The 19618-nt window shown below is 38.5% G+C and overlaps 1 protein-coding gene across 1 annotated transcript in view; it reads right to left on the reverse strand.

The window, feature by feature from the left end:
* Positions 1-7600: 7600 nt before the first annotated feature.
* LOC107101988 (dual specificity testis-specific protein kinase 2-like) overlaps positions 7601-19618 on the reverse strand; it is a 44967-nt gene continuing 32949 nt past the window's right edge. Inside the window, exons 8-12 of the mRNA XM_015401096.1 lie at positions 19261-19344; positions 17109-17195; positions 14985-15117; positions 12661-13188; positions 7601-9868 (exon numbers count right to left, since the gene is read on the reverse strand). Of these exons, the coding sequence (XP_015256582.1) occupies positions 9561-9868; positions 12661-13188; positions 14985-15117; positions 17109-17195; positions 19261-19344 (1140 nt within the window). The 3' untranslated portion in view covers positions 7601-9560. The remainder of the gene's footprint in view (positions 9869-12660; positions 13189-14984; positions 15118-17108; positions 17196-19260; positions 19345-19618) is intronic.

The following is a 19618-nucleotide window of genomic DNA, read 5'->3' on the forward strand; positions in this document are numbered from 1 at the left end:
TTGCAGATAACAGCACGGTGCTGGGCCTCATCAGAGACGACAACGACCTGGACTACAGAGAGGAGGTGGAGCAGCTGGTGGACTGGTGTAAAGATAACAGCCTGATCCTGAATGTGGAGAAGATGAAGGAAATCATCTTAGACTTCAGGAAGGACCGGCCTAACCACCCTCCACTGCTCATCAATAGCTCAGCTGTAGAGATGATCAGCAGCACCAAATGCCTGGGGTGCACATCACAGACACCCTCACCTGGACTGTAAACACCACCTCACTGATCAAAAGGGCACAGAAGCACTTTTACTTCCTGCGGAGGATGAGGAGAGCCCAGCTGCCCCCACCCATCCTCACAACCTTCTACAGAAGCACCATAGAGAGCGTTCTGACTAGCTGTCTCTCTCTGTGGTGTGGAGGCTGCAGAGCCTCAGACTGGAAGAATGTGAGGAGGCTCCTATTCCCTCCATAAAAGACATTTCATCCCAGCGCTGCGTGTCCCGAACCCGTAACATCATCAATAACCCCTCTCACCCCCACCATGGACTGTCCTCCCTGCTGCCCTCTGGGAAGAGACTTCGAAGTATTGGATGCAGGTCCAGCAGATTCTGTAACAGCTTCTTCTCTAATGCCATCAGACTGCTAAACTGTTAAGAAAACTCTCAATCATGTCAAAGATTCTGCATCACACTGACAAAATCAAACTAAATGGAAATGTCTTGTAAGCTGTAAAAAATAAAATGTACACTCTGTTATACACACTATGCATACAAAAACGACAAGAAAAGCTGTCTAAGTCTAAGGTCTTTAAAGTCTCTGGTTGTTTACCTGAGCAATAAGCTACAGTAACAACATAGATGCTTTTTACAGGTTAAGGAGGCTGATACAGGAGGCACCCCTGATGACCTTTGGCTCTATGGTGGCTTCATCCATCTTCTAGTTTGTTCTAGCAGCAGCTTATCTACAGCTGAGAGGCAGAGATGAAATGAGCTCAGCTCTGTTCCAGGATGTTCTTCCACACTGATGATATCTTGACAAAGTTAGTATCATCCTTGGACAGTGTATTTTAGCTCATGTATGAGGCTGCAGAGGAAACTGGGAGCTTCTTCAGTAAAAGAGGCTGCATCCTAGTTGAAAAAAAATGCATTTTGCAGATCCTTCCCTCCTTCCTTCTTTCCACTAGGTGTTAAACTTCATAACTAAACTAAACTTGGGACTTCATTTGAATCTGCCTGCTTGGACTTTCCTTTAACCTGCTGTTGTATTCTATTTTGATCTTGTCCTGGTTGTAAATTGATAGCTTATATTTGGTTCCTGGTTAACTGAGGCTTAACAGCACATTTTATTGCATGACTTTATTTTAAAGAGACATAACAGAGTATTCTAATGATACTGCCACTTGTAGCCAGAACACAGAACTACAGTACCCTTCTAGTCGTTGTTGTAGCTCCCATTTCACTTGATGTCTTGGTGTCTGAGTTGAGCTGCATGCCGGTCACTTGTGAGTATCCACAAAACCCCTCCTAAATATATAACGCTTCGATTATTTGCCAATGATCACTATTTATTCATTGGATTGCTGATAGCCCAAAAAAAGTGAAGCCACCTGCGGCCATCTTTGTACTCCCCACTCTCAATGAGATTTGGTTACAGTGGAAAATTTGGCTACACGTGTAGCATTTGGCTGCAAAAACAAGCAGTTTGCCAGCTCTGGGACGACGTTTCATAGGTAATTTTACAGTATATATATACATGAGAGGAAGATCAGTCAGTACCTGCGCAGGTGGCTGGGCTTGCCTCGCAGTCTGAGCAGTATTGCCCTGTTTGGACATGGGACCAAGCTCACGCTCCCATTGAGCAGCGTGTCAGAGGAGTTCAAGGTTGCCCGGGCTAGAGAAGTCCTTCTCTACAGAGACTCCACTGATGGGAAGGTGTCTTCAGCAGGGATAGAGGTCCGCACNGAACTTGTGGCTGAGTGCCGGAGGAATGGCTGGAAGGCCCGCTGCGAGCCTATTGAAGTGGGCTGCAGGGACTTCGCAGGCAGATCTCTACACAGTGTCCTTGGACTCCTAGGGATTTGCGGTCTGCAGAGACGAAGAGTAACCAAGAACATCTTGGAAGCAGCTGAAAAAGCTTCACGGTGGCTCTGGTTGAGGAGGGGGGAGGCGTGGCGTAGTGCGCTAGTCGGGGAACTGATCACCCCCGGCTGGGTCACCCGAGTGAGGGTGTATGACTAAGACCCGAAACACCCAGTGATCTCGGGAGAGTCACTGAAGATGTGTCCAGGTTGCACCACTAGGTGTATTACAATTCTTCTTCTACATATATATATGTTAATATTATATTAACACTACATGTGTAAGTTATAATATTAAAGGTATTCAATCACTGGATAGTGTATGTGTGTGTGCATACATGCACACACACATACACTATTAAAAATTATAAATGTATTATTTGCTTGTCTTTCTTCCCCGTTTTGTATAAGACGACCTAATTAAAACTAGTAGAACAGTGAGATGAGTGTATTTCATGTATGTAAATGTGCACTGCACACTTCTGCACACAGTTCAGATGAACGTTTAGTTTTAGAAAAAGCAGTATTTATTGTACAAAATAACACTAAATAGTGTTACATGGTAACCCCTATAGTGAGTTAAGCTAAGCTAATTCAACACTCAAATGTGTTAAAAATATAACACTTTAGGTGTCAAGATGTTACACTTAAAGTGAAGTTTTAACACTAATTGGTGAGGAAACAGCACTCAAATGTGTTCACTGAAATAGAGTTAAACTATCAACACTATGCATAGTGTAGATTTAACTCGGAACCAGTGAGAATTATATAAACTCAAGAAAAGTGTTAAATTTAACACTATGGGAGTTGATTTAACACTGGCCGATTTGCTGTGACATACTTGTATATATATAATGCAAATTATCAGATTCTTGTAACTATGAGCAAAAAGTAAAATATGAATTTGATATTGCCTCTCATTTTGCCAATTTATGTGATTTTGCTGGTGTAGAAATTTAAGCTCTGTGGAATTATTAAACTGGTTAATGAATTTAGCTCTGTTGTAAATCTGTCAGAGTTAAAGGCTAATGCACAGACAACATAAAAGTATGTGGCATCATGCATGCACACTTTGAAAATAAAAAAAACATTATAATATTAACAAACATATACTTGTATAATTCAATCTTGATGTAAAATTCTGAAATTATATGTAATTACCATAACAATGTAATAAATACATGTATTATTAGTGTGAGGGATTGCATTTGAGTCAATGAGTCGATGCAATCAACTGGTTTTCCTTAGATAGAAAACTTTGAATCAATTTAACTGTATGATCTGGGTGAATTGTAAAGTGCCTTGAGATGACATGTTGTGAATTGACTCTATAAATAAACTGAATTGAAGTGAATTGAATTAGATGTACATTATCAGTTTGGTACTATTGGCACATCTGTATTATTGTGATCCATTAACAGATAAATTTTATTGTGATAAATTTGTATAATATGTTATATTACATGATTTAGAGACTTTCTTGACTTTGTAATGCTATGCAGTGTGATGTGCCTATTTTTTCATTATAAGTTAAAGCAATCTACTTATGCAATGAAACATCAAATGTGTATCAAAGTGATGATTTTTTTTCTTTATTTTAAAAGTCTTAAGCCTCCCTGAAAATGGGAAAATCATCGTTGTTCGATACTGTAGTGCACAAATTGTTTATATTGCGACCGATCTAACTAGGGAGTACCAATATGGCGGCTGGTGAGTTCACTCCAGCCCATACTACCAATGGCCTATCAGCAATCCAGTGAATAAATAGAGTTCAGTGGTTTCGATCCATTTAACATGGACGCGCTCGACGTCACATCTGCAGCTCGGGAACATCCAACCCGAAGTAAGTCGAGGGAAAACAGATTACAGGGTTAAAGATGCATGGGCACTGAACTACTGAGGTTTCAGTCTGCTCATCTAAAGATTTTTGAGTTGTAAAGGGTCAAATAAAAAGGCTGTTTTAAAGATATTTTTCTGTAAAAACATACAGAATGTCTCTTTACAGGACACATATTCATGTAGTTGAAGTACAATTGAACTAACAGTTACCAATAGATTTTAATATGTGGCTTCAGTTTATGTGAAATTAAATTGAAATAATTACCTTCGTTAGATTATGCTGAAGCAAGTTACCAAGTTTAGATGTGTGACCTCTTCTGATGGGACCAAATAATAACAAGGGAGTCAGATGTAGGAGTTTGCCCTGAAATGGAAGGGTTGACAGTTTTGTCTTTCAGTGTCGTTGTGTCCTTGGGCAAGACACTTTACCGTACCTGCATTGCCTAGTGATGGTGGTCAGAGGGCCCGTTGGCGCCAGTGTACGGCAGCCTCGTGTCGTGGGAAAAAATTATTCAACTATTCACTACAGTTAAATAAACGGAGATCGATGGATTTCACTCAGTCGGCACTTTATTTCTTCTTTGCTAAGAGAGAACAGTTCATCATACAGCCCTTTCTGCTTGGTAATCAGCCCTGTTCTGCCTGGGCAGCATTTGTTCCCCCTTACTTACAACAATGGAAAGTAGTCAGGGACAAAACAAATTATATACACTTTATTTAAATAGTAACATGTTACGAATAAACCTTGAGAAAGAATCTGGTTCGTGAAACAGACTGAGTAAAAACACTTTTCAGTGGATAAATAGTATAATTCAATATATGAAATAGGAGACATCTAAATTTTCCAACCACACCCGTTTCAGTCAGTGAGCCCCAGGGCAGCAGTGGCTACAATGTAGTTTGCCACCATCAGTGTGTGAGTGAGTGCGTAAATAAATGAATGAATGAATGTAGCGTAAAGCGCTTTGGTCAAGTATGCTGACTTGAAAAAGTGCTAATTAAGTACAGGCCATTTACCATTTACCAAATATTTGTTAATGGTTAAGAGAGTTATGTGTGAGGGGGGTATTCAGAAATATTTTTTTAATGGTTAGTGTATAATAGACTGACTGTATATGGAACTTAGGTGGCAACAATCGCTTCAGAGTGTCAGGTCAGGACGCTGTAGGGATGTTCAGATGCTTGCAGTAAGAAGAGGCAGACTCCTTTAATCAGGTTTGATTGATTTATCTGCATTTAAGGACCTGTTGGGGGTGTGTGTGGTTTTACTCTATGGATGCACACACTGCAGATCGTTAAACCGATGTCTGCTCCGGACTGAGTGCTATTCATGTGGTGAGTTTAGGAACCTTGGTAAGGTAGGAATTTTCATGAACAGGGACTAACTTTTTTACAGTTATAATAAAGTCATGGTAAACAACTTTAATGGGCAGTTTCACTTCACACTACAGAAAAACTAGTCATGTAATGGCCATAGTGGTTACTCAATGGTTAAAAGGTTTTATGTGTGATTCCACTTGAAGATATACAAAACATTTACCTAGTAAGCAATAATGAAGTAATGGTGATGTAATGGTTAATGGGGCACACTGTGGTTAGCAAATGGTTTTGGAATACTACGTAATGTTTACCTTATACTAAAGAGCTGATTTAGAAGTTGCAAAGTAGACATCATGATGTGGTTTCACTGATGTGGTTTTCACATCCAAGGGCTCCAAAGCACTTTATACTACATTCAGTCATTTACGGACCCACTCACGCTGATGGTTGGAAGCTACATTGTAGCCAATCCTGTGTTCTCTGGCACATGCCAAGCACCCTGTATGGTGTTGGGCTGTGAGCACAACCTCGATCTGTGGATGTTGGGCCTCATACCATCTTGATGGAGTCAGTTTCTAACGGTTTGTGCAGACAGATGCAGTTTTGTGGCCTGATGGAGCTCATTTTACAGGGCTAAGGCAGTGCTCCTCCTGTTCCTCCTTGTACAAAGGTGTCTATTCCATTTGCACAACAGCATGCACAATTGATTGGCTAAGCAAACAATTTTTATTTCAGAGAAGTATTATATATATATATATATATATATATATATATATATATATATATATATATATATATATATATATATATATATTCACTATTTTCCTTCAAAGTTCAGTAATGGGGTTATGGTTAAGTAACAAATTTTGATCATCTTCAAAACTTTAAAAACAATTCATCCCTAAACTGCTCTTGGCTTCACCTTTTACTCCTGCCACCATCAACAATAAGAATCAACTTTATCAGCCAAGATTTTGTGAACAAACAAGAATCTTTGATTTCAATAACTCACAGTGTTGCTTTTAAGTGTAGATAAAGAGGAGGAAATTAAATGGGGATAAAATAAGCGTTATAAAGGTGAATGTATATCCGTTTTCTTTTTATCCTAAATGTAAAGAAAACAAAAAATGGAAGGTTGTGGAAATGCAAATGTTCTTTTGTTTGAAAGCAAAGCAGCTGACTATTCAGGCTGTAAGGCGATTATCAGAGAGTCCGCTTGGAGAAAGAAACTCTGTGATGCCTTTTTTTTGTAAATACTGCACTGTATTGACGACCTGTTGGTAAAAATCCAACGTTTGTTGTGTCCAGGATGCATGAGGTCTGCAAATATGTCAATTGGCTTTTTTTCCTGTGTAGTAGAGGAATTTTGTGTCTTTGCTTGCAAAAGATTTGAACACTGGACACAGTCATAGATCACTATTATTCATATTCATATGCATTGTATCCATTTTTCCAAGGAGTACAAAAGTCCATCATTATTACCATGCAACGATTTCTGCAGTAATTCAAATATATAAAAACTGTACAATAAAGAGAAGGTGGTGCATGGAGGGATTGGTGATTTGAAATAATGGTGAGGAGTTGATGCACTGATAAACACTGATGGTTGACAGATAGAAGCAAACTGAAATGCAAATCTGTTTTTCCACAGTAATGCAGACCTTTAGTGTTTAGGAACTCTAACATGATTAAACTCATTGAAGTACTCCTGTGTAAATTAGATTTTCTAAATGCTTATTAAATAATAATTACATACAGATGAAGTCCAGAGAACAAATAATGACTAATTTCTGAATTAAAATTTAAATTCCAGGAGGGACAAAAACCATAACAAGAAACACAGAAAACGTAAGAGTTGCTTTTGTTATTTGATCGGAAAATAACTTTTTTTTTTCAGTCGGGATTCAAAAAAAACACACCACAGCTTTACATCAATGGTTCCATAAATATCAAAGCAGATCCTTTATTCTGTAAAACTATATGACCAAACTTGCATAGGGAGACAGTGAAAGGATGAAGTCCTGTTAGAGACCAAGTTTAGATCTAAATAATACATTTCATAGATCATTTAGTTTAAAAAAAAAAAATAAACGCTTTTGCTCAAACTTGAAGAATGGTTCAAGACCTAAAATGAGGACTGAAAAAGAAAATGAAAATCCTTTGCTTTAAATCTGTTTTATACATTTAGTAGAAGTATGGGATCCAAAATACAAGCAGTTATTTTTTCTGGAGACACATACCACAAAGACGTATTTAATCCAGTCTAAACAACAATTTTACTTCGAGGTCTGGGTGGCCGTCTCTTTTCTTTACATACCTGAAACTAGAACATTTCATTCTATAAATAAACCCTTTTTATTTGTTCATGGTACGTTGAACCAATTTTCTCTGCCCAGAAACTCAGGATGAAAACATTTGAGCAATGCATCCTGGGTATGAATCAATTAAAGTGAGGATGCTCTAAAACACTGTTTCAAGGAAAAGAGTTGACACTTTAAAGGGTAAAAAAAATATATAATCTGAAATTTATATAACATTAACAAGGCAGCTGATGCTAATATTTTAATTACATACCATATATTTCTCAGCATCATTTTAGTTAAGATTTTTACTTAACCCTTCTGAAGTTTAACCATATAGTTTCTGTTTTAATGCAAGTAAATGTTATAAAAATAGTATTAAGGTTTCAACTACAAATAGAGGCTTTTTTAGGGCGTAAAGGTTGCTCTGACACACACACACAAAAAAAATAAAAATAGGATTTAGAATTCATCTATGGAGGGTCGAAGCGACACAATCCCATAGATAAATAATCTAATAATTTATTGATAATGACAGTGATATATACAAAAAAACAAAAAAATCCACCAATAAAATCACATTTATTTAAATAATTTAACTGTATTATGAAGAGATTAATATATCTCAGGGTTTTTATTATTATTTTAGATTTAAAAAAAGAACAAAACAAAAAAGCTGAATTTAAATTTGCCCACTGAGAAATAAAAGCAAATATGGGATTGGTTAACTAAACCGTAGACAAATCATCCAGTCTATAAAAATATAAGCCCCGCCCACTTACTGTGACAGACAGGCTAAAAAATGTATCTGAATTTTCCTCAGTAAAGAACCATGAATTCATTTTACATTTAAAATATTCATATATGCTTTTATCTTAAAAAACGACATTTTGGTATTGAACCTATCAAAATATGATATAAATCATGTATCTTCAAAACCAAAATGTATTTTTAAATGTATATAAATATTCACTTAACCCTTTAAAGCCCAGTGTATCATATTTGACACAATTTTTTAAGATTTCTGCATCATCAGTTTGATGTTTTAGTTGTTAAGTGACTATTCAGATTCTACGGAGCCCCTAAAGGGACATGGAGGGGAAAAAAAGAACTTTTGCGAGATCTCGCAAAAGTATTGCGGAATCTCGCTAAAGTTTATTTTTTGCGAGATCTCACAAAAGTTTATTTTTTCCCTCCATGTCCCTTTAGGGGCTCCGTAAGATTCACATGTAGTGAACAGAAAATGTAAAAAAGATTATACAGAACTGATTAATGTATCAAATTTGATGCAAATAAATGATCTAATTTTACTTATACATTTTTTAGAAAGTTCAATGACATTCTAAATTTGAAAAATTTGAATGTTCTTTCAATTATTTCAAGGTTCAGGCTTTAAAGGCTTAAATATATAATGATTTCTTTAAATATTGCAGTGTGGTACTTTAACCCTAGATGGAATGAAGCTGCTTATTAGGGAGAAGTAATGAATCTAATAAAACAGGTTTCAGGTCCTTAACCCACTGGGGAAAAATTCAGCTGAAATAAAGAATAAGAAATAAGAAATTCCTCTTTTCATTTCCATATCAGTGTCAGACCTTTTTCACCAGAAAAATGGGGGGTTTGTTTCTTTAATGTAGCAGAAGCATTTGTCTTAGAGCAAACACTGAAAAATATCAAAACACATTTTTAAATCCACACAGGCTACACAAAGGGATCATCAATATCCCACAGGAAAAACCGAGGAGAAAAAAAAAAAATACAGGACGGTCTTTGAGGGAAAAAAAATATCTACATCTCAAAATATTAAATATCAACAACTTTGCTTCAGAGTATAATCTTTACAGAAAGTGTGAAGCCTGCTGTGCTAACCGGGTGATCGCTTTGAAAGACAGTTATTCGTCACATCAAGTGGTTTATTCATTCCAAATCTGATACATTCACTTGACAGATTAGAGTGAGTGCTTTTATTAATAAATCTTTCCAGTCTTATCCCCCCCCCCCGGAGGAAGCAGTTCAGAGTCCTTCAGTCTCGTTCACGGTGAGCCAACGCAGCTCTCCATCCCCCTTTCCCTCCTCTCCTCCTCCACCTCTCGCCCACCGGAGCAGTCCATCGCCTCTCCGCTGTCCGTTTCGCTGCCCGTGAGCATCGGAGACCAGCTCTCCCCGCTAGTGTCCTCCGTCCTCGCCTCCGCGTCCCCGCCTCCTCCCTCGTTGGCCCCTCCCCTCTGCCTGCAGAAAGGCGGGATCTCCACCACCACGAACTTTCTGGCCCAATAGCTCAGCGCCGCTTTCTGTCGGATGTCGTTTAGTATCGGCGCCGTGTCGGTCTTGGAATTGGTTGCTGAAAGGAAAAATATCCATATTATCAGAAGTTCAATAAATTTGACAGCTTTATTTCAGACAAATGTTAGTGCTCTGATGCAGGCTTTGAAGGGAATCATCTTATATTCACCCATTCTTCTAAATCAGAGACATTATAATGTTTTTAGCTGATTCCAAGAGACTGTTTAGTTGTTTCCTCCACAAATTCTGGTATTAGCATTAGAAACTATCTTAGCTGAGCAGCCTGGACAAACCAATGTTCTCCATTAGCTACATAATCTGCCTCCTTCCTTAAACAAAGGTTTGACACCTGACCAAATAAATCACCACACTGTCACTTTAATTTATAAAATCCCCCGTCTGTCATGATTGTCGGCTTTTCATCACTTTACCACACCTGCTAATAAGTTATTGCGAGTGCCAACAGGAAGTATCTCCCGCTAGAGACATTTCCTGTTACAACTGCCGATGGTGTTTGGATGAACGCCTTTGTAATTCTTTTTATGATTAAACCTCCTTAAGGATGGTTCATATTTGAATGTTCTTCTGACAGCTGCACCTCGGCCATGCAGGAGCTTTGGCATCTCTTCTTTGCAGTGTTTGGGTTTCCTGTAATTCACATCCAACTGGGTCTAAGTTTCAGTCATTATCACAGTGGTGATTCTAAATTAAATTTACCAGGTAAGCAAAAGAAAACACACACAAAACAAAACTGTTGCAGGAGGAGATGGTTTAGTGGTTTAGTGCATTAAGTGAGCCACAAAGCCAAGATGGCAGACTCCTGATCCACCAGAGGAAAACTGTGATCCTATCTTAGTTCAGCAAAAGCTTAAAACTGACTGTAATTTCTTAATAACTGCTAAACTGTCAAGGCAAAATATCAAACTGATCAAAGGTTCAAATCAGTCTCACAATCAGTCATAAGAAATCAACGATTTAAAAAGTAACAATTCTTCTTCTTTAAAATGCACATTTGCCTTTAATTTGAGCAGGAAAATAGGATCATCTGCTAAAGAAAGTAGCATTTCTGCTCTAAAATATAAGATAGTTATATATTATGCTGCACAGTGGGCGGTTTGTAGTGTTGCTGCCGTTCAGCAAGAAGGTTCTGGGTTCAATTCCCAGCGCCGGGTCTTTTTACATGGAGTTTACATATAAAAAGACCTGGGAATGGGAAAGACCCGGTGCGTGGGTGGGTTCTCTCCGGGTACTCCAATTTCCTCCCAATAACACTGTTAGGCTAATTGACATCTCTAATTATCCTTAGATGCGAGTGTGTCTCCGCGTGGTTTTATGTATCGGTGTACCCTGTCTTAGGCCCTTAACAGCAGGAGATATGCACCGGCCCCACCGCCACCCTGACAGAATAAGCGAGAGAAGATGGAAGGAGGTTATGCTCTTGAAATAAGATCATTGAGATGTTTTTTTTCTTCCTTTAGATATAAATCATCTTATTTAGCAGGGCTCGATGTTAACCATCGCCAAATCGCCCGGGACAAGTAGTTTTTATTGTTGGGAGAGTACAAATTTCATTGCATTTCCCACCGGGCAAGTGCAATGATCGCAAAAAAAAATTATTTATCACTCAAATTTACTTTAAAATCACCGACATTCGATGAAAACGACCCAGAAGCGTTGCAGGCGCCATTTTTGTTGTTTTGTACTCATTCTCGCGTGATTTGAAAAAGCCTGATGGCGTGATTTTTGTCCACCTAGCGGTAATTTTGATGTAGTTACCAAAACGACAAACAAGCTACAAAGCTCTATTTTACCTGTGTTTCTGTATCATTTTATTCGCATAATCACTCAAAAATCACCTACATTCTAAGAAAACGACCCAAAAGCGTTGCCGACGACATTTTTGTTGTTTTGTACACATTCTCGGGTGATTTGAAAAAGCCGCAGGATTTGAAAAAGCTGCGTGATTTTCCGCCAGATGGCGTGATATTTGTGCGGGAATTGGCATGAATCAAACACATTTTTTTTCAACTTAGCAGGCTAAAAAACAACAGCAAGGCAAAAAAATGTAAGTGCAGTAACACACCCACCACCTATTTAACCCACCACCCACTTAGCATCGGAGATCCTCTTTACCCACCACCCATCCTCATCCGTTCACTAAACATCCAAACATTTAAAAAACAAACATGTTTCATTTATTTATATACAAAAATGAATATTAGGAACTATATTTATAAAACATTAACCTGGCCAAGCAAAAATTGTTTCTGGGCAAATGAAATGTGAAAGTCACTTGCCCAAAGGGCAAGTGGTAAAAACTCTTAACGTCAACCCCTCTTTAGGTTGCAAATTGTCTTACCTTTTTAAATTAAGGAAAAAAAGACTCTCTTTAAGACAAATTTACCAAGGTGCCAGGACCAGTTGGATAGGGCCCCTATTGGCACCTGTCTAGAACCGCCCATCCATCTTTCCCAGGTCTAATGTTCCAAGCAGAGCTTAAGCGCCTCTGGCAGTAACAGATACCCTCAGCACTGTGCTGATCATCTGGAACATTGTTAATGTTTAAAATCCGTTCTAAATCCCACCTCTACCCATGTTGAAAATTCGCAGGATTGAGCTTGAAGTTTTATAAACACAAAGTTGTTTAAAGGAACTCATGTGGTCCAGATCCACCATGCTGAAGAGTTTATGTGGATCAGAATGATAATCCTCCAGGATTTCACTCCTATTTTAATCAACACAAAAGGCTCCTACATGTTCAATGAACCACAGACTGACAGAAACAATCAAAGGGAAATATATAAGTGATGATCATTTATGTTCTTTTCTGGGGTTGTTCAGTGAACTTACCTGGAAGCGTGTTGGAGAGCAGAGCAGACGAACAAGCAGCAGAACCAGTGATGTTGGAGCCAATGGGGTCGACCAGGTAGGACATGTCAGAGCGAGGCAGCTGGGGGGACACCGGCAGGGAGTGGCACTGCCTCCCAGGCAGCTGCTGCCAGTAAAAGGACGTCTCCTGCTGGGATCCTGGGGGTCCGTAGGCCTGGTTACTGAACACGCTTCCCGGAGGAGAGTGCAGGTCAAAAACCAGCGAGAAGACGGACTTGCTGGGCACGTCGAAAAACTTGATCTTCCCCCCGCAAAGGTCCTCTCTGGCGGTGAAGGGGTTGATCTTACGGGTGCGGGGGCTCCTCTGAGAGGTGGGCGGGTCATAATAAGGGTCCTGGACGTTGATGTTTCTCCCTGGCTTGCAGGAGAAGATGTCCGACTGACTGCGGCTGAGCCAGATGTTCCGTCTGGGCCGAGGCGATTTGGGCGGGATTTTATCGTTTTGGCAGCCAAGAGGATTCAGTCGTTTGAAGCCTTGAATTTTCTCCGCTTAAATAAAAAAAAAAACAGAAAGGTTTAATTTTTCAAGTTTTGATTAATTTATTATCAATCTTTTATCTGACAGCACTCCCAACTAGTCACATCACTCGGTAACTCACCAGCAGCGAAATTTTAAGATTTTAAATCAACACTTTTGATACACTAAAAAAACTAACACACAAACGCTAAATGATATATCTTCTTGTTTTGATCACACATAGTTCCAATCTAATTAGGATTAAATGCTGGATGTAGTGCTGACAGCCTTCAGGTCTATTTCAGTTTATCTCACTGCCTAGCATTGAATGAAGCTAACTCTTTGACCCCACATCATGCAGAACTGGAACGGACAAAAGTTATATAAGGTTTATTCATTGCTTTTCTCTGACTTCCTCTAGAACTCAGCAGGTTGAGATAACTCTTACAAAAAGAAACACAACCAAAATAAAATGGAAGGAAACCTTTCCACCGTGCAGCTCTCAAATCTCTATAAATGTCAACATTTTTCTCGTAATAGTTCATGTTATGTCAGAAAATAATAACACAGCCCAGATTTTTACAGCAGCAGCGTTTTAAGCAATGCGCTGAGATTGGGTAGGGGATGTCTAAAAATATTCACAATCCTTCATCCTGTCGAATCAGTAGGAAATCATCCAACTTTACTTCTTCTCCTCCCATTATATCACCCATTATATTTTAGTCACTTTAAGACTTTAAGCAGCCTTTTAACTTCAAAATAAAGGGATTAACAAGAACATTTTTGAACATAAAACATTTCCAAACAGATTATTTTCCCCCCATAAAGTCTAATAATCCTCAGACATACCTTGCTTAAAGGAATTCTGCTGCAATTTATTTTATTTCTTTGTAATCTGTTAATGTGATCAATTAGGGTTAGTCTGTGAGAAGACAAACTGCATAACAAATATTGCCACTAGATGGCAGCAGGGGGTCTTGTTTACGGCTCCCTGAGTTTAGGTGTTTTCTAAGGCCATGGGTTGATTATTTATTCAGGCTTTGTGAAAGGATTTGAGTCACCCTCTGAGAAAATGTTGATTGATAGTAAGTATTAAGTTTACAAACAAATGAGTTTATCTAATGGAGCAAAGCAGGAAAAAGAACTTTACATCCTGAAAGCTAAATGAGACAAACTAACTTCACAATAACATCTTTAATCAAAGAAGATAAAGGAAACCATGACCATAAATCATCCTCCACTGCTGGGACATTGCTGTATATTTATTGTTGGAAATATTTGACTCGTTCTACTTTAAAGAAGAAAAAAAAGCAAATTAAAACATTGTTCTGAAACATGAATCTCTGTCGATTAGAGTTAGTTGATGTTTTCAGCCAAAGCAGGAGGAGATTGTGATGTAACAACCACAAACAGCTGAGCAGTGGGAAGAGATGTCGGATCGCCTCCATGTTTTGCACAAAACATAAGAAATAATTCCTCCGTCAACAGGAATGAGATTCTTTTTTTCTTTATCGCTGAGCGTCTGTCTGATCTACTGCTGTTGACATGCAGGAAACCAGACGGAGGCCTGAGTTAGAGGAGACACGCTGACCTGCATGGATCAGGTCTCAAACTAAAATAAAGGTCCATCTCTGACCAGATCTTCCCCTGAGGTTCAGATGAGGTATAATGATGGAGTCAGATAACCAACATGACATCATCTCCATTTCCCATCCGGGATTAAATCCTCTCCGTGTTTTACTGGAATTTACGAGCTGCTTCTTATAAACAAACAGCTTGAACTGGCTGTGAGGCGGCAGCGTTATGCAAGATCTCCCATGGCTGTTACCTTTGGGCAAGGCTTTCTTTTCGTTCTCCCCGCTGCTGGACTCGTTTTCCATCTCTACGACTTTGAGACGTGCCAGAATTTCCTCCAGCTGTCGGACGTTATCCGGAAACGACGGACGGAGTTTAGGATCCATCTGAAGGGACAAAATCACATTGTTTAAAAACCAATTCAAAAAAGGCAAAAAAAACTACCAAACATAAAAACTTTTAAAATTTTCCATTAAACCTTAAAATGTATGCAAATACCATTTGATTTAATGACAGTACACTAAGTTTTTTTTTAACATCTATAACAGCAAAAAGAAAAGGTTTAATTGTTGCTTCCTCAGTTTTGAGCCAGTCACTGATGCACCTTTAAATTCACTCCCCTCCCATCAGTAATGCCATTTATAACCTGGGACATTAAAGGATATTTTGATCACATGCAGGAAGGTATCAGTTAGTCTGAATTCTGGCCACCCCCTTTGTTCAGGCTGGGTTTCTCTCTTCTTTAATAACAACATGCCCTGCTAACGGATCGCCCCGGTTCTTTTAGCTCCATCCTTCCAATCACTTCTGGCCTGTTTCCCCGTCTCTGCCTCCCCACAACATGATCCTACAGCTCATATGAGGAGGATAAATCAAAAGCTGAGGTCATTTTCTGCAGCATCTAGTACAGAAAAATTACATTTTGCCCTTTTTTGACCAGACCTTTGCAGATTTCCCTACATGCCCACTTTCCTATTATGGTCAGATTCACCAGCTGCTTCACCGATACTTCTCCTTCCAGCTGAGCTGTGAATCTCTGCAGCTCCTCCAGCATCACCTCTGGCCTCTTGGCTGCTTATCTGATTCATGCTCTTCTTGTTCTGCCTGTTGGTTTAGGTGACCTGCCATCTTTTGGTAGGTCCGCATGGAAATGTTTAAAGCTTGTAATGTTTCATAACCTAACGCTGCTAAGCATTCCTCTGCAACTTTCTCCCTAACCTGTCTGTTTTATTCATGGCTTCATGATGTTGTACGTTTACAAACCTAAAACCTTCACAAAACAGCTGGATTTAATCTGAGATTAATCCTTTCATAGGTGGACTAGAATTATGAACAAAATCAGTTCTGATAGAAACTGGTTTTGGTTTTGGGGGCGTCGTAATAAATGGGGCTGAACGCAAATGCAAGTAGCTTTTTTTAAAAATTTATTTTAAAAGTTAAAAAAGATATCCCAAAGAAAATAAACCATCTATGGCACTCCGATTATAGCAATTATATGATTATCTGGCATTGTGGATTTCATAATTCAAAATATAAATACTTTCGCATTAGTTGTTTTTTTTTTTCATTTCTTTTAACTTGAGATTTAGCAATTTCAGCTTTCACCATTATAGGTTTTTCAGAAGCCAGGAATGAAAGATGAATCCAGGGAAGACGCCAGATTTACTCTCTGATGTTTATTCATCTAGAAAAAGCTCAAAGTTGTAAGCCAGGTTTAAATAATCCTTCATGTTTCTCCATTAGAGGTTGTAGCTGGAATAAAACCATCCGAGGCGTCCACAGAGAAACAATGCAGCTAATTAGCTGGAAAGAAGAAGATAAAGAAACGGATAAGAGAGACGAGGATGATGAGACAGACAACAGAAAGGGATGAGAGGGGATAAAGGAGTCTGCACAGGATCAACTAGCAGGTAGAGCAAAAAACTTTAATACTATTATCGTCAGGAGATGTAATTAAGCTAAAAAGGAGCAACAGATAAGAAGAAATAGAAAATAAGGCCTACAGTTTCAGTAAAGTGATGAACTTGCATAAAAAAAATATTCCCAGCAAAATATATTTAAAACAACCACCTGAAAATATTTATACAAACCTTTTGATGAAGGGAAATAACACTACAGATTGCAGAGAACAAAATCCTGCAGACTAAATCCGATTAATCTGATAATTAGACTGCCTCTTTTTCTTAACAATGGATTTAAAGCTGAAAATAAAATGAAAAAAAAAATCCCTCCAAAAGTGCACTTTAAAAACGAAACTTTAAACAACTTTGTCAGCGAGTGTTGTGTTGGTTTTTTCTTCCAATCAGACAGCAGCTGCTGATTTTATCTACCAATTTCCCACAGAAAGAGCGATCGGACAGCAGGATGGCGGACTCACGTTACAGCAGTTGAAGGCCAGCTGGAGGAAGTCAGGCGGACAGTCTCCAACCATGTGCTGGAACGTGTGATAGTCCAGGCCGAAGTTCTGCTCGGGAGGGCAGGGTGCGAAGGCAGAGAGGTTTGATGCATGACGCATGGAAAACAAACAGGAAACGCATAATAAAAGAGGGATGAAGATGGATGCAAACATGCCTCATTAGATGTTTGACATAGTGTCGCTCCCCCTGCCAAAGCCGCTCTGATGTCCCGCTAATCTCCCTGACATTGTTCTGTTGTCTGCCAAGTTCCACTATCAAACACTGTTACCAGCATCTTCTTTCTAAAATGGGATTTAGCTCTAAGCCTCTGCGATCTACACTAGGATGTAAAGGATGATCCCTTCTAGTTGTAAATATAATGACTGGATTCCAGTATTAAATAAGAGAGACTGAAGGAAGAGGTGTATCATTTTAGCATGAACCACATAGGTTAAACCATTAAAATACTGTTGGAGGACAAATGCGTTTTAAATCTTCACATTGCATTAATTTTTATATATTTATTTTTGAAGGCCTCCTATATCTTTTTTTTCTTGAATGCAAAAAAAAGAGAAAAACTGTGCATTAAGAATCTGTTGATGTCTTATATGTAACAGATGAAACCAGGGTTTTGTTAGCATACCACCAGCAATGCAGCACAGTACCAATTTTAAACTGGAGCTTTTAGCTGCTGTCACCTTTCTTGATGTTTTATGCATTTTGGTGCAGCTTAAAAATAAAAAAAAATCTGAAAAATCCTCTTGTGTTTAACATTTCTAATGATTATGATTGAAAGCTCAGTGTTCTAAAGCATTTTTAGCTGAATTATTTGGAAGATATGACCAACGTTTTTGCCACTGAAGCCAGTTGAAGCATTAAGCATGCTGAGGTGAGTACATTTTCATCTGTGTCAACAGAGCGTCTGCATGGAAGAGCATGAGACCAATGAATCTGTACGCTGGTGATGATTCTCAGTCCTCCAGGTCATAGTCATTCCAAAAAAGTAAAAAAAAAACAATCAACTGGACTTTGTTTCCAAGTTTGAAGACGTTTCGCTTCCCATCCAGGAAGCTTTTTCAATTGAAAATGTCTTTGAAAGGGGGGCTCTTTCAGAGACATAGACAGGTTTTGCGTATTACAGGCTAACAAAGAACTCAAACCACCCCCATTCCAAAGGGGCGGACCCGTTTTTCCATTTCAATTTGCATGTTTTCTAAACCAAATCAAGGCTTTGCTTTGGTCCACTCTATAAGTCCTCGAATTCAACACTATTCCCTACATTTTCAATTGCTAAAGCTTCCTCAACGGGAAGCGAAACGTCTTCAAACTTGGAAACAAAGTCCAGTGGATTGTTTTTTTTTAGGTTATTCGTGCTATAGTGAAGCCTCACTTCATTTATATAACTGGGACCCTCTGTGTTGTTTATACTGAGTCTATATATTGTGGCACATCTCATGAAACTGTGGCAATCTGATTTAACCGAAGCTCAAATAACATATTCTACCTTATCTGTTCCCAGTGCTAAAGGGTTATTTACTTAACAGCATGTGCTGCTTTATAATGCTGAAAATAAGCTTGTAGATTGACACCTCTGTCCAATAGTTTTGGAAGATGAAGCTAAAAAAGAAACAATACATTTCTCCATGTAATATGCAGTAATCTGAGTAAAAACAGCCTTAATTTATAAAAATTCATCCTCTGAGCCAAGTGACTTTTTAAATGCCATATATTTATAATTTTTAGGTCAGCATTAAGTGGCTTGGTAAAAAAAAAAACTGAATTACTTGTTACTGTAGATGCAAGAACAGGATTAAAAACCAGAAGAAATCAGAGAAAAAGCAGCTAATACCCCATAAATCATTTACAGGGAATGTAATTACCTTAAGGATTATTGTTCCAGGCTGCACTAAAAGCTAATCTGGCTACTTAAAGGCAAAACTTTAAAGAACAGGGAGAGGCTTTAACCTTTGAACTATACCATAAATCGTTGCTTTCAAGTCCCACCTTTAGCGGGGGAAAAAAAATGTCTCATACTTAAGATTCTGTTCCTGATTTGTTTGAGATGTGTACACTGCAAACATGTACACTCAGTATTATGAAAGGAAAGGAGGTGAAAAGGAGATGAGCCACTACCTCCGTGCGAGGAAGGAAGTCGGGGTCAGCCTGGACCCTTGCAATGATTTCACAAAGGATTATTCCATAGGAGAAAACATCAGCCTGGAAACACAGAAAAGAAAACCCATTTTTTATGAAGACATAAACTGCTATGGTTATGATGAGAAGTCCACATTCACTCAAAAATAGGAGTAATGTCGGAGCAGTTATGGGCTTTTAATGACTTAATAATCACATTTTAATTTCAAAAAGCAATATCATTATGCCCAGTTTTTAATCGACTTTCATACATATGAATGAATAAATAAATTATCCAATAACTTTATTTCCTACAATTCAGTAAAAAACAAAAACAAAGGAAACACATGAAATTATT

Source organism: Cyprinodon variegatus, unplaced genomic scaffold (genome assembly GCF_000732505.1).
Source record: "Cyprinodon variegatus isolate N-32 unplaced genomic scaffold, C_variegatus-1.0 Scaffold1182, whole genome shotgun sequence".
Taxonomy (NCBI): domain Eukaryota; kingdom Metazoa; phylum Chordata; class Actinopteri; order Cyprinodontiformes; family Cyprinodontidae; genus Cyprinodon; species Cyprinodon variegatus.